The sequence below is a fragment of the Miscanthus floridulus genome, chromosome 10 (genome assembly GCF_019320115.1).
Source record: "Miscanthus floridulus cultivar M001 chromosome 10, ASM1932011v1, whole genome shotgun sequence".
Lineage (NCBI taxonomy): Eukaryota > Viridiplantae > Streptophyta > Magnoliopsida > Poales > Poaceae > Miscanthus > Miscanthus floridulus.
In genome coordinates, this window is record NC_089589.1 from 51,946,668 (window position 1) to 51,961,238 (window position 14,571).

A 14,571-nucleotide genomic window follows, 5' to 3' on the forward strand; every position below is an offset into this window, starting at 1 on the left:
AGATGTCCGAGCGCTAGCATAGCCGGTACACAAAACAATCTAACATGGTCGTGATAGTAGGAGACAAGTATAGCAAATTTAAGGATAAATTTAAGACCTAAAATGAATAAATTTTTTTTTATCTATGCTATCTCTTTGTTCATGTTCTAACATCATATCGATAAACTATGACATCTATTCGGCTGTGGTAACTTCTGTAATTTGGGCAATGTTCAGATATCCTAAACTAATGCTTGGTTCCATTTGCTCCTCTCAACTATTTTAGTTGATCTTGTTTAACCCCTAACAAGATTTTTTTTTGTTTCTCTATGCATAATTTGAATTTTGATTTAAAAAATTGTGGTGTGATAAGGACATCATATTTCATGTTGAAAAATACATTACAAAATTTTCATTGTTATGTTTCATATAATTTTGTATTTCTAGTATTTATTTTTATTAAGTCATAAACTATCAACATAATGATGAAAATTTATGAAAATGAGAATTTTTTTTAAAAAGAGCAAAAATAGATTTAGCTCTTGGAAAATGAGAATTCCCGTCGGTACTCAGTGCTTTTAAAAAAAATAGATTGAGCTCTTGGAAAATGAGAATTTTTTTTAAAAAGAGCAAAAATAGATTTAGCTCTTTTTATAGATTTGATCAAACTAAGTCTTTTGATTTATCCAAAAACGAGAATTGCGACGGAAGTAACAGTCCGCGGCTCCTTTCCTATCTCGAATCAGTTTTTCCGTCTGCAGTTGTGCACCGGCGCGGCGGCGCCGATTACCTGTTCGACGGAATGCACAAGAACGACGAGGCGCCCTCCCGCATCACTTGCTTTCCTCTCTGACTCAGCTGGAGGACGAGGCCGTGTTGCGCGCCGGCCCGCCGACAGTCTGCGGAACGTGGAATGGAGGTCCACCGTCTGCGCCCGGCGTCCCGTCCTGCACATCACCAACGCCGACGGATGGAACATGGAAGAGGGTCCAACGGCGGAATGCTTGTTGCTTGGTTTAGGGGGAAACCCAGGCAGTCTGGCACAGCGGCCACGCTGTGTTGGACAGAATGCCTGAGGGCACGCATCCAGCAGCAAGAAGACGGCCGGCCGCTGCTAACAGGGCGTCAGTGTCCTCCCGGAGGATCCCATCCATCACCAAAATCCACAAGGTTATTTGTTTAGTACTACTACTACTACTATCTTGCTACAATTCCGTAGTTCCGTCCATGCCTTAACTCGCGGCCATCTCATAGCCAAAGGGGAGGTTGTAAACTGCTGTTCCGAATATCTTGTGATGTGCCTTTTGTAGGCCAAGGAAAAAGAGGAGACGGGAAATTCCCGTGCAAAGTGTAAGCCAACAAAAGACACATCGGTTGTTTCTCGGTGTAAACTCAACCACATTTGCAGTCATTCAGACTTAGCATCTCGAAAATAATTAAGATATGTGGATGGATAAATCTACAAACAGTTGTAACATGGAGGCGTCATAGTCCAGTGCTCTGTGCTTTCTATCAACAACTAGTGCTGGCAAGAGGAGTGCTTATCATGCCCCACCTTCTGATGTCCGGGTATAGTTTCAAACTTTAGTTTGGCAGGAAGTTTCGATTTTCCTTCCTTTACCACTATTGACTAAACTTTTGTTTGGCAGGAAGGCACGCTTTACCTCTATTTACCAGTATTGACCAGACTTTGGTTTGGCAGGAAGTCTCGCTTTACCTTCCTTCAGAGACTTGTTGAAATGCCCACTACCTCACTAAAGTTATATGACACAAGTGAGTTCCACCGGAGCTACCAAAGGCACCAGTTTTCTCTGCTATCTCGCTAAGCTGCAGCACCCACATTCTTGCAGCTCTGCATCCTGAACCGAGAAGTTCAGTGGTTTTTATAACCTGAAACACACTGCTGTGTTTGGGAGAAAGAAGCTGATCCGAGCTCAAATTCAAGGTACTTGCTTGGACGGTTCGACCCAGCACACTGTTTGTCGAATAGTTAGTTGGGATTACGATCCTGTGTACTGACTTAATCCCAAGTCTGATAAACTCTAAATATACCATCTGACAGGCCCAATTCGAAGCATCCAATCCAATTCCATCAATTCTATTCCTCTTACTTCCGATGCCAATGGTTTGAATCTTGGTTGGCAAGGAAGTTTCGTAGTGCCTTCCTTTTCACCTTCCTTGCAGTCTCCAAGGGTTGTTACATGTCTCATTCATGCTATTAATCCAGAGAAAATATCTGCCACTACATTTATTGGTGTTATAAGCAAGAAGAGGTAATCAGGAAGATTTGAACTCGAGCTAAGCTGCACCTCCTGCCTTCTCCAACTCTTGCAGCCTGAGCCCCAAAAGCTCCCTAGTTTCAACGGCACAGGGCAGGATCGGAGCCCAGCGACTTGTTTGGGAATAAGTGGGATTGGGCAAGGTAGCTGATCGGAGCTTGAATTCTAGGTACGTGCTCTTATTCCTCCTGCACATATATTTTCTTCCCATGTTAAATACGTACTTATTAATCATGTTGAGTTCTTTTTTCTCGTTTCTTAATGAGTGCCACCAAGTACTCAAGACACAGCACATACAAGTATCATACTTCTGTTGCTCATGCTGACTAATCTTCCATCCCTGCATCAATCATGTGGCATGGATCAGTAATTCTGTATAATCTAGAGGGTCTGTTAGACAGTTATATGTGCTATGCGTGTGTGGGTCCAGCGTTAGGCGATAACCACCAGCTGGCCCTGTGCTGTTTTTGTTTGAGAGATTTGAGGAGATCTTGATTGGTGCTGTTTCTATAAATTACAAGATCTCCTCCCCTATATATATGTACACCTAGTCTCTCAAGCAATCAATCCACCAATTCCATGCATTCTCATTTGCTTTCATGGTTTCATGAGTCTAGATTAATCACCAGATTCTCTTTCGCTCTAGCACATGCCTCTTCCCCGGCGCTACTGCTCTAGTGAGCACCCCTTCCCCAGTGCTCCTCCCGCTAGCGCCGCGTCGATGTCGACAGCCCTTCCACCAACGATGCTGATGCCGCTGCTGCTGACCTCAAGCGCGAGGAGGACGACCTCACCGCCTGCCCTTCCGCCAACGATACTGCTACCGCTGCTACTGACCTCGAGCGCGAGGAGGACGACCTCACCACCAAAGAGGCCAGCGAGTGCGCAGCCCAACCCGCCCGCGACACCGCCCTCACTCGTGCCCAGGACGCCGAGCGCGAAGATGCCCTCACCCAACTGGAGCATGATGCGGCGGACGCACGTGTTCCGATTGCTCTCGACTGCGCTGATCACGAGCGTGTGGCGCCCGAGACACCCTAGGATGACGCCGTCGCCACCGACGACGTCCTCACCAACGCAGCTGAACCCCATCTCTTCGAGGCACTTCTTCAACACGAGGTTGCTACGCTCTTCAATCTACACGCGCAAGCGGTTGCCGTGCAGAATATCCATGCCCTTATGCCCTTCGTCCTTGACCTCAACTCCGCCTTCTTCGCAAGATGGCGCGAGTCCTTCCTCCTCACGATCGGCAAGCTTTTCCTGCACCAACACGTCCTTTCCAATGTCACTGCACCCACTCTCCCGATTGGTTGCGCATGAATTGGGTCGTTGGACATGGCTCCTCAGCACCATCTCCGACGACCTACGACCTCACCGACGCCGTCTCCAAGCACGACGCCACTGTGTGCGCACCTGGCTTGCCATCGAATCCCAGTTCCTTGGGAACCACGCGACACGCATGCTCTTCACCGACAGGCATTCCACTCCGTCTCCCAAGGCAACCTCTCGGTCTCCGAGTACTGCCGTCGCTACAGGAGCATGGCGGAGGACCTCCATGACCTCGGTGAGCCCATCTTCGACCGTATGCTCGTCCTCAACATCATTCGCGTCCTCAACGAGCACTTCACCGCCCTTGGTCTTCGTCTCCAGCGCCGCAACCCCTCCCCACCTTCCTCCAGGTGCGGGATGACCTCTAGCTTGTGCAGCTAACTATGGCAAAGAAGGATCTCGCCGTGGTGCTCACCACGACCACAGGCCATGTGGCGCACTCGCGCCCTCCTCTACTGCTCCATCCACAAGAGCTGCACCGCCTCCCAAGAAACCCCAGTAGCAGGAGGCCACTTGCTCTAGAGGCGGCACTCTCAAGCACAACAAGCGCGGTGGCAAGGGCGACTGCGGCGGCTCCCCCCATCCCGGCGGCAATTTCCACTCCGTAGGCGTGACTAGACCGCGCCCCGGGGCTTCATGGCCTAGCTACAACCCCTGGTTCGGGACCATTCAAATGTGACCTACACCAAGGGCCCTAATGGCGCATGGGCCGCCCCAGCATCCTCATGCCCTTCTTGCTGGCCCAGGAGCAGTGGGCCGGCTAGTGGGGCATGCCTCCCCAGCGGCTATGGGCCACCTGGCTAGGATCAGCAGACACTTGCTGCCAACTTCCAAACCATGTCTCTCCAATCGCTGCCCATCAATGAGTGGTATTTTGACTCCGGCGCCACACATCATATGACTGCCTATGCTGGTATACTCACTCCCACCCCTTCTTCTTGTCCACCTCACATTATTGTCAACAACAGGCATTTACTTCCTGTTACCACCACTGGCATCGCTCATTTACCTCACAACCTTCATCTTAATAATGTTGTTGTTTCCTCGAACCTTATTATGAATCTCATTTATGTATGCCAGTTTACTTCCGACAATAATTGGTCTGTGGAATTGGACTCTTTTGACTGTTTTTTGAAGGCTCTTCCGTCTCAGAGAGAGATCACCAGGTGTGACAGCTCCGGTCCCCTCTACCTGTTGCAGTTTCCAGCGTCCGCCTTCCATGCCGCCACCACCTCCTCTGTTTAGCATCAGTGTCTCGGCCATCCTGGTCATGGAGTCCTATCTAAGTTAGCACAATGCTTTGATTTTCCTTGTAATAAAGTGCTTGTGACACTCTTTGTCATGCGTGTCAGCTTGGGCGTCATACACGTCTTCCTTTTCATGCGTTGTCATCTCGTGCCACTCATAATTTTCAGTTAATACATTGTGATCTTTGGACCTCCCTCATTACTAGTGTCTCTGGTCATAAGTATTATTTGGTTATTCTTGATGACTGCTCGCATTATCTCTAGACGTTTCCTTTACGTCTCAAGTCTGACACTTTCTCCACTCTTTCTAACTTTTTCGCTTATGTTCACACCTAGTTTGATGTCACCATTCAGGGGGTTCAATGCAACAACGGCTGCGAATTTGACAACTCCAGCACCCACATGTTCTTCCTCTCCCATGGGATACACTACGCATTTCTTGCCCCTACACCTCGCCCTAGAACGGTAAAGCTGAATGTGTTACCCGCACCACAAATAATGTCGTTCGCTCACTTCTATTCTAGGCCAACATTCCTCCCCATTTTTGGGCCCCGGCTATTAGCACTGACACCTATCTCCTGAACATTCGTCCCACCAAACCACTAAATTTTTTCTACACCTCACTTCTCCCACTTTGGGACTCAGCCATCTTATGAGCACCGCCACGATTTTGGTTCCAAGTGCTATTCCAATCTCTCCGCCACCGCCACCCATAAACTTGCTCCTTACTCTGCCTTGTGTGTCTTCCTTGGCTATCCCTTCACCACAAGGGCTATCTCTACATTGATTGTCACACAAATCGCATCATCATCTCTCTGCCATCATCATGTTTATTGCCTGCAGGAACAGCCCCCCCTGCACAGCCACGTGCGGCAACTAGCACCGCCACCCTAGAATACCCACCCCTTGCGGCCCTAGCGGTCAGGTTGCAGCCACCTTGGCTCCCTGCTCCGTGCCCGTGCTTGGTGGGTGGGCCACCTTTGGGGCCACGCTCGCTTTCCACCCCGGCACCAACTACGAGCAGCCTTAGTGCTCGGGTGGCATCCCAGGCCTCCGGTGGGTCTGGCGCTAGCCCTTCCAGGCAGTAGTTGGTAGCCACTCTGTAGCCTCCTCGACGCTTTGGCACTGTCTACGCCCGATGTCCTCCCACAGCGCCGGTCTAGGCCCCCATGGTGTTACCCCTCGTGGCGCCCACGGCGTTGCCCCCCATGGCGCCCATGGTGTCGCCCCCAGTGACATGGTGCGTGCCATAGTACCAGCCCACCCCTCTCTGCTGGTGCTATATCTGTGTCGCCCATGGCGAACCAACATGCCATGGTCACCCGTGGGAAGCACGGTTTTCGTCAGCCAGCACTTTTCTAGGCTACACCCCTATCTTCAGTTCCCCTGACTTACCGTAATGCCCTCGTCGATCCAAATTGGCGAGCTGCTATGCAAGCTGAGTTCTTTGCTCTGTTGTCCAATCACATGTGGGACCTTCCTCGACCGCCTTGGTCCAATGTGGTGACAGGAAAATGGGTGTTCAAACACAAATTCAAAGCTGATGGGTCCTTTGAGTGATACAAGGCATGTTGGGTTCATTGTGGATTCACCCAACATCCCGGTGTTGATTTTGCAGAGACATTTAGTTCTGTCATCAAGCCTACTACTGTACGTAGTGTTCTCTCTTTGGCTCTATCACGCTCATGGCTTATTCATCAGCTTGATGTCGATAGTGCCTTCCTGCATGGTACTTTGTCGGAGACAATTTACAGCACTCAGCCCTCCAAATTTGAAGATTCTACTCATCCTGATTATGTGTGCCGACTTAATCGTTCTCTTTATGGACTTAAGCAGACACCTCGGGCTTGGCACAACAGATTTGCCTCCCATCTATCGTTGTGGAGCAGACACTGTCTACCTCCTGCTCTATGTTGATGACATTGTGTTGACAGCTTCCTCCACCCCTCTGCTCTAGTGAACTATTGGTGCCCTTCAGCAAGAGTTCCAAATGAAGGATCTTGGCGTCCTTCACGACTTCCTGGGTATGCATGTTCAGCACACGAGCTCGGGTCTCCTCCTCAGCGGCATAATATGACTGAGATCCTGGAGCGTGCCGGAATGGCTGACTACAAGCCATGCTCGATGCCTGTTGATGTAAATCTGAAGCTCTCAGCCGATGGCGACCTTGTGTCTGATCCTACGGATTTCTGTAGTCTTGCAGGTGCTCTTCAGTATCTGACCTTCACCAGGCCTAATATTTATTATGTAGTTCAGCAAGTCTGCCATCACATGCATGATCCCCGGGAGCCACATTTTGCCGCCCTCAAGCGCATTCTGCGCTACGTCCCTGGCACTCTGGAGATGGGTTTGTTCCTACGCCCCGGCTCTCAGTCCGACTTGGTAGTCTTCTCTAGGTTTGTTCCTACACCCCTGCTCTCAGTCCGACTTGGTAGTCTTCTCTGGGTTTGTTCTTGCACCCCTGCTCTCAGTCCGACTTGGTAGTCTACTTTGATGCTGACTGGGCTAGGTGTCCCGATACGCGAAAGTCAACCCTTCGGTTATGGAGTGTTTCTTGGTGAAAACATGGTCTCTTGGTCATCCAAGCGTCAGAACACTGTCTCTTGTTCCAGTGCCGAGGCTGAGTACTGAGCTATTGCAAACGCCGTCGCAGAAGCCACCTGGTTACACCGACTGTTTTCTGAGCTGCACACTCCTTTACGCAATACAACCTTGGGTATTGTGGCAACATCAGCATAGTCTACATGTCTTCGAACCCCGTTCAGCATTAGCGCACCAAACATGTGGAGATCGATCTACACTTTGTTCGGGAGTGTGTTGCAATTGGTGATGTTCGTGTCCTCTATGTCCCTGCGACATCTCAGTTCGCCGACATGTTCGCCAAGGGGCTGCATTTGTCAGTCTTCACAGAGTTCTGGTCCAGTCTAAACGACCATTATACTAACGCTTCGACGTGGGGGCGTGTTAGACAGTTATATGTGCTATGCGTGTGTGGGTCTAGCGCTAGGCGATAACCGCCGGCCAGCCTTGTGTTGTTTTAGTTAGAGAGATTTGAGGAGATCTTGATTGGTGCTGCTTCTATAAACCACAAGATCTTGATTGGACACCTGGTCTCTCAATCAATCAATTCACTAATTCCACGCAGTCTCATTTGATTTCAGGGTCAACCAAACAGAGCAAACACCAACATCAAACTATTATTTTTAGTTTCCCCAACTGAGTTGGGATGTAAAAAAGAATAGAACATCCAGACAGCTCAGGCTAATTCAAAATTTTCAGATCTTTTGTCATCCATTGTTTGATTACAGAGTTGAAAATTAATGTTGCTATATTTGCATGTCCACCATATATTATATTAGTTTTGAATTGCAAAACTTGATATAACCGTTAGCTTTGCATTTTCATTCACAGGGCTTTGTCATGCAATAGAGCCTTTCAAATATGAGTGGAATGGAGGCTGCTTTAGCATCTGGACTGTCAAAGGTTGTAGGAAACAAGCTAGTTTCAGTGATATCAAGTGAGTTTGCTGCCATAACTGGTGTGAAAAAAGATCTCTCTGAGCTCCAGGGTGTACACGCAGAGATTACGAGTTGGCTGTCTTTGCTTCATGACAGAGCAATAGAGAGTGACCCATCGCTTCGATGGTTGATAAAATTGAGAAATCTTCTTAATGACATCTATGATTTACTTGATGAAGTATACCTTGAAGATGAGAAATACAGGATAGATAGAGACCATGGCAAGCATGCTATAGCTGTCTGGTTTTGTGGGAAACCAAAGTTGCTTCTGTTTCGACGGAAGGTGGCCCATAAAATCAAAGCAATCAAGGTGGAATTTGATGCAATTGTGAAGCAAAAAAGTGATGCCAATACTATACTACATAATTTACATTTGGATCAACTAATACAAAGCAAAAATAAGATAACTAGGGAGCCGTCCTTAATGAGTAATAATAAAGAGTCAAAAATACCATCAAGGGATCATGTGAAGAGTGAAATCATATTAGAGCTTGTGGAATCTAAAAAAGGAGAAGCTGGTCGTATAGTTTCTATTGTTGGGCTTGGTGGATCTGGCAAAACTACGTTGGCCCAACACATCTGCCATGATGACAAGATAAAAGGGCACTTCAAAGATACAATATTCTGGATCCATGTGTCGCAAGAATTTTGCAGGGACAAACTTATAGGCAAGCTATTTGAAGCTATCATTGGGCAGAAGTCAGATCATCACGCTCAACAACACATGCTCCGTGTGATTTCAAACAAATTGAGTGGTAATAAGTTTCTTCTTGTTATGGATGATGCTTGGCATGAGGACAGGCATGACTGGGAAAATTTCATGATGCTCTTAGACAATGGTGCACCGGGAAGCAAGATTCTTCTAACTACCCGTAATCAAAGTGTTGCAAAAGCAGTGGAATCTAAAGCTATATTTAAATTGGCATTCTTATCAGTGGATGAGAGCTGGAGCTTCTTTCTAAAGACTTGTGGTTGGGTAGAGGAAGATTTGGGCTATGCTTTTATTCAAGTAGGAAAAGATATCGTCAAGAAATGTGGTGGGGTGCCACTAGCAATAAAAACCCTCGGATCTGTACTCCAGGAAAGAAGGGGGATAAATACTTGGAGGGCCATAAGAGAGAGTAATTTATGGGATGAAGAGAATATAGAAGCTCGAGTGTTCACATCCTTGAAACTAAGCTATATTTACTTGAAAGATCATCTGAAGCAGTGCTTTACATTTTGCTCTATATTCCCCAAAGGTTGTAAAATCAACAAGCACTACTTGATTGAACAATGGATGGCCCACGGATTCATCAAGTTTAAGAAGGAAGAGCTAGCACGTGATATTGGAAATGAATACTTTGATTCCCTTATAAGAGCTGGTTTTCTTCAGGATCCAGTTGAAACTAGGCCAGCAAGAACTGTAGAATGCAATATGCATGACCTGATTCATGATCTTACTCAATATATTTTGCAGAATGAAGTGGTGACATCTCTACCGAAGAATATGACTACAGATTGTTCACAAAATTGCAGATATTTATCTTTGACATCTTATAGTGGGAAGGTTGAAAAGGGCCTATTTTACAAGGTCCGTGCTGTATATGTCTCTGGAGGCAATCCATCATTTGATAATCTTGTTAAGAAGAGTTTCTATGTCCGCAGTGTTGTTCTAGACTATGCAGTTGATACTCCGTTTCCATTATTTGTATTGAAATTAGAACATCTTGCATATCTTGAAATACATCATGTTAGCTGCCCAAAACTTCCAGAAGCTATCTCTGTCTGTTGGAACTTGCAGTCACTTCATCTTATTAGTTGCAAAGGTTTTGTGACATTACCTGAGTCTATTGGCAAACTTAAGAAGCTACAAACTCTAGAGTGCAATATTATTACTGATCTCAAGACTTTGCCTCAGTCCATTGGTAACTGCCGAGATCTTCAGTCCTTGCAACTAAATTATTGTGAAAAGCTCAGAGAGATACCAAGCTCTGTGGGCAGATTGGGAAACCTAAGGGTGCTTCATATAATCGGATGTTTCTCTTTGCAACAACTATTGTTAGACTTCAATGGGGAGTTAAGCAACTTACAGACAGTCAGCTTACATGGTTGTGAGGATCTCCGAGATCTACCAAGCACATTTGCCTGTCGTATCCTGCATACTCTTGACCTTTCTGAAACCAAAATAACTGTGCTACCCCAATGGGTTACTTCAATTGGTACTCTAGAGCATATAGACCTTCATGACTGCAAGGATCTAGTGGAGTTGCCTAAAGGTATAATTAACTTAAAAAATCTTGAGGTTTTCAATCTAGCGGGTTGCAGCAAACTACAATGCATGCCATCAGGGTTTAGACAGCTGACTCGCTTAAGATACATAGGCCGGTTTGCTGTTGGGTGTGGTGAAGATGATGCAAGGATCTCAGAGCTTGAAAATCTTGATATGATAGGTGGTTGTGTGGAAATTAGCAACCTTAAAAATCTAAAGGATCCAAGTGAGGCAGAAAAGGCCATGTTGAAGCGGAAGAATATATGGAGTTTGGAGTTGGATTGGTCTTCAAGTCAAACCGAGGAAGAGTTAGTATCAGATGTGGAACAAGACCAGGGTGTACTTAATGCTCTTGAACCACCATCGCAAATTAATTCCTTGAAAATCTGCGGTTACAGAGGCCCCTGTTTGCCAACTTGGATGATGAAGCAAAATGATTCTTCTTGTTGTGGAGGGAAAATGATAAAGCAAACCAGCATATGTCAGTTCCTTTCTCTAACAAATATGACACTAGAAGGATTTCGAAACTTGAAGTATATACGAGGACTTTTGGTGTTTGGTTCGCTGGAGTCCCTGAACCTGCTCAGAATGGCTAATTTAGAGGAGCTGTGGACTACCACAAGTGGTTTTGAAATTCAGGGGGAAGAACTTGGAGCGCAATGCTGTTTTCCTGTCCTGTCTGAGCTATGCATAAAAGGCTGCCCAAAACTGAATGTAAAGCCCTACTTCCCACCTTCGTTGGGAACGTTGTCTTTTGAAGACAGCAATGAGCAGCTGCTATCCCCAAGTAGCTTCTCCTATCGGCGGCTTCCTCTATCTGCCGATGAATCCTCGTCATCCGGCAACGTGCATTCAGCAGCCCTTCGTCTCAAGAAACTACGACTGACAGGATCATCATCTAGCTGGGAGCACCTGCAGCACTGCTCTGAACTGGAGATCTTGCACATTGAGTACTGCAATGACATGACAGAATTGCCTGAGATCCTTCGAAAACTAACATCCCTGCAGCAGTTGGAGATAATGGAATGCCAGGCCCTTGGCATGCTGCCTGACTGGCTTGGCGAACTGCGCTCTTTGCGAAGGCTTATGGTCTTTGTGACCCCATTAATTGACGATCTCCCACAGTCGACAAAGCAGCTTACGTCCCTCGTCTCGCTGAGCATTTGTCGCTGGGACAATCTGAAGCAGCTGCCTGACGTGATTCAGCACCTCACCTCCCTTGAGCACCTCAACCTGGGACTATGTGATGAACTGACTGTGCTGCCGGAGTGGATTGGACAACTCTCTGCACTTCGGCAGCTTAGGATCCAGCATTGTCGTGCCCTTCAGTTCCTGCCCCAATCCATAAAATGCCTTACTGCTCTCCAGGATCTGTACATTGTTGGCTCCCCTGGTTTTGCTAGGCGTTACGAGCAAGGAGTGGGGCCCGACTGGCAGCTTGTCTCTCACATTCCTAGTGTCAGGATATATGACTAAGGGACCTGATCAAGGGCCGGCGCCTTCTCTCCTTGGACACACCAACGTGGAAGCATCCAAACCCCTCGGTACATTTCATCTCTAACTAATTTACTAGTTCAACTTATTTTGCTAGACGTTTTATTATATAGGTCCATGCTACCATGTTTTGTTTGTCGGTGGTGTATGTAGTCCTAGTGGTGTGGTAGGGGACAATGTTTTGCGATGTGCCTTCTAAACACAGTTTTCTGTCACAGTTTTGCATTCCGAATACAGTTTTCTGGCATCCCATTACCAATGCTGTCACTACTTTTATTTCCTGCCTGATGGCACTAGAACAAACTAGTACATCACATGTTCCATATTTTTTTAGCAAATGGAAAAAAACCTGGCTTCATCTTCTTTCAAGGAAGAAGCATCGGTTGCAGGGTTCAGCTTATCGGTTAAGAAATAAATATTGGAGGGGACTGGTAGGATCAAGAATTGCGAAAATCGGTGAAATTTGGGTTGAAATTTTCAAGTCTTTATGAAATTTTGGCTAGAATTTAAAGAAAAAATAAACAAAATGGAACTGAAAGTACCTGTATGTATATTTACCAGAGGTCATCAATATAATGAAAATCGGCCGAAATTCAGAACCCTGATCTGTCCACACTTTTACCAATACAAACACAGAGAAAAAAAAAACTCATGCATGCTTATTCTGACAACGATAAACTTCAGTCTCGTGATCTTATTAGGTACAGTAATATTTCGCTTAAGTTCTTGCACATGGTAATGATAGTATATATGTCTATTTCAAAGCCCTCTGCTCAGCAATTAAAAAGGCCCAATAAATGACTTCTGACTCACCGCTCTATCTTGTGCTTGTACAGGTCTCACGAGAAGTAAGATGGATTGTGCTGCCAGTTGATCTATATTTCAGATCCCCATGCTCGACAGTCCAAAGGCGAATCTGAAAAGTGAAACGCTAATGCAAAGAATTTGTAATTGGGACGTATGCTGACTGTGTCGAGTTCTCACACTGCACCGAGCCTCCATGTAACTTGGTCCTTCATCTTCCGATTGAGCTGTATGGATTGCACTTGCCCCCGAAGGACTACAAATTCAACAATTTGCTGCATGGAAATAATAACTTGGACGTTGATAACTTGAATCCATTAGTCGCTTACAAGTGCATGCTGAACTGATCTTTTCTTCCTTTTGCTCAAGGTGTACACAGCCGGCACCACGTCCTTTGGGTACCATCATTTTTTTCCGAAAGGACGGCAAAGTTTTGCCGCATTTTTTATTAGAAAGTTTTTTGAGTGAAAACCAAGCCAAAAAGTTTTTTTTTGAAAGGTCAGCAGGGGAGCCCCCTACCTATTTTTTTTTCATTAATAAAAAGAGGAAACAAAGCAACACAGATACAAATGTACAGGGGAAGGGTGGAGCTGGACGAAGAAAAGGGAAAAAAGTGAAGATGAAAAGATACAACAACTAACTACTACTAGAGTTACAAGGCAACTAGGCCCAAAAGCAAAAAAAAAAAGGAAGACATTATTTGTAACTGTCTCGCCACAATGACAGTTGCGCCCTCTTCTCAGGTTTGGCCTTGATAGCCAAAAAGTTTTTTGGGTACCATCATAATTCATACCATATAGAAAAAAAACTAATGATGAAGCTGGAGCAAATTAGTGAGGATACTCTTATCTTGTGGGTGCCTAAACAAATGCAAAATGCAACAAGGGTATAGGGTGAAAATTTAGACATAGTCATTGCTTTAAACATTTTTAGGGAGTACATTTGCCCCCCCCCCCCCCCCCCCCCCCCCCCCCCCCCGCCGCCCTTATTTTGAATGTAGCTTCGCCACTACATACAGCTCTGATGAGTGCGAAACAGTGCCTTCCTCTGCCTCCAACAGGGAATAAGGAGTTCTAGCTGCCTATAAATTAATTGGACCGTGAGCATCCAAAAGTAGGGAAACCTTAGAACTTAGGAGTAGCTGAAATGGTTCTTTATAACTTAAACTTAGGGCTATTCTTAATCTCCACTAGAAAAACCATAAGTCTTAGTTTTTTCTAGTGTGCTCTACCTATCTAACCCTAATAGAGTTTCTTTTGGGAAAAATAGAAAAAAACCCATAGAATTTTAGAACATGGAGCCAAAACTATCAATTAGCCTATAGTAATCTAGAAAAATGTAAAGATTGCACAAGTTCAAATACAATGCAGAAGATTAAATGTGATAGTTAAAGAGAACTCAAGAGAGAGCATCTCCCGAAGATGAGGATGACTTTATGGTGTCAGTTACCAAAACATATCACCTGATCCATAGTTTAGGGCCTGTTTGGCCAGGGCTCCTCGTGGTTTTCGGCTCCATGCTACAGTGTGGAGGAACTGGAGTGGGAGGAGCCAAAAATAGTGGCTCCTCCTGGCTCCTAGTTCATTTGGACAAGAAAGAGAAAAACATCTCCAATAAACAGTACCATGAATAGTGCAGCGATTTGGAGGAAGCTAGAGCCCCTTGGGAGC

General features: G+C 45.9%; 1 protein-coding gene across 2 annotated transcripts; it reads left to right on the forward strand.

Annotated features, from left to right (window-relative positions):
• Positions 1–1,785: 1,785 nt before the first annotated feature.
• LOC136486597 (disease resistance protein RGA2-like) lies at positions 1,786–13,461 on the forward strand. 2 transcript variants are annotated; one of them, XM_066483533.1, is made up of 4 exons: positions 1,786–1,924; positions 2,042–2,427; positions 8,246–12,147; positions 12,934–13,461. In XM_066483533.1, exon 3 carries the CDS (start codon positions 8,276–8,278, stop codon positions 12,077–12,079), a length of 3,804 nt encoding a protein of 1,267 aa, XP_066339630.1. In that variant the 5' UTR covers positions 1,786–1,924; positions 2,042–2,427; positions 8,246–8,275; the 3' UTR covers positions 12,080–12,147; positions 12,934–13,461. The 2 variants fall into 2 exon arrangements, with proteins under 2 accessions (XP_066339630.1, XP_066339631.1); XM_066483534.1 differs by lacking the exon at positions 1,786–1,924 and having other exon boundaries at positions 1,934–2,427.
• The last annotated feature ends 1,110 nt before the right edge of the window (positions 13,462–14,571 follow it).

Coding starts and splice junctions, on each gene's coding strand:
- LOC136486597 (XM_066483533.1), top strand. CDS start 8,276: ATGAGTGGAATGGAGGCTGCTTTAGCATCTGGACTGTCAAAGGTTGTA.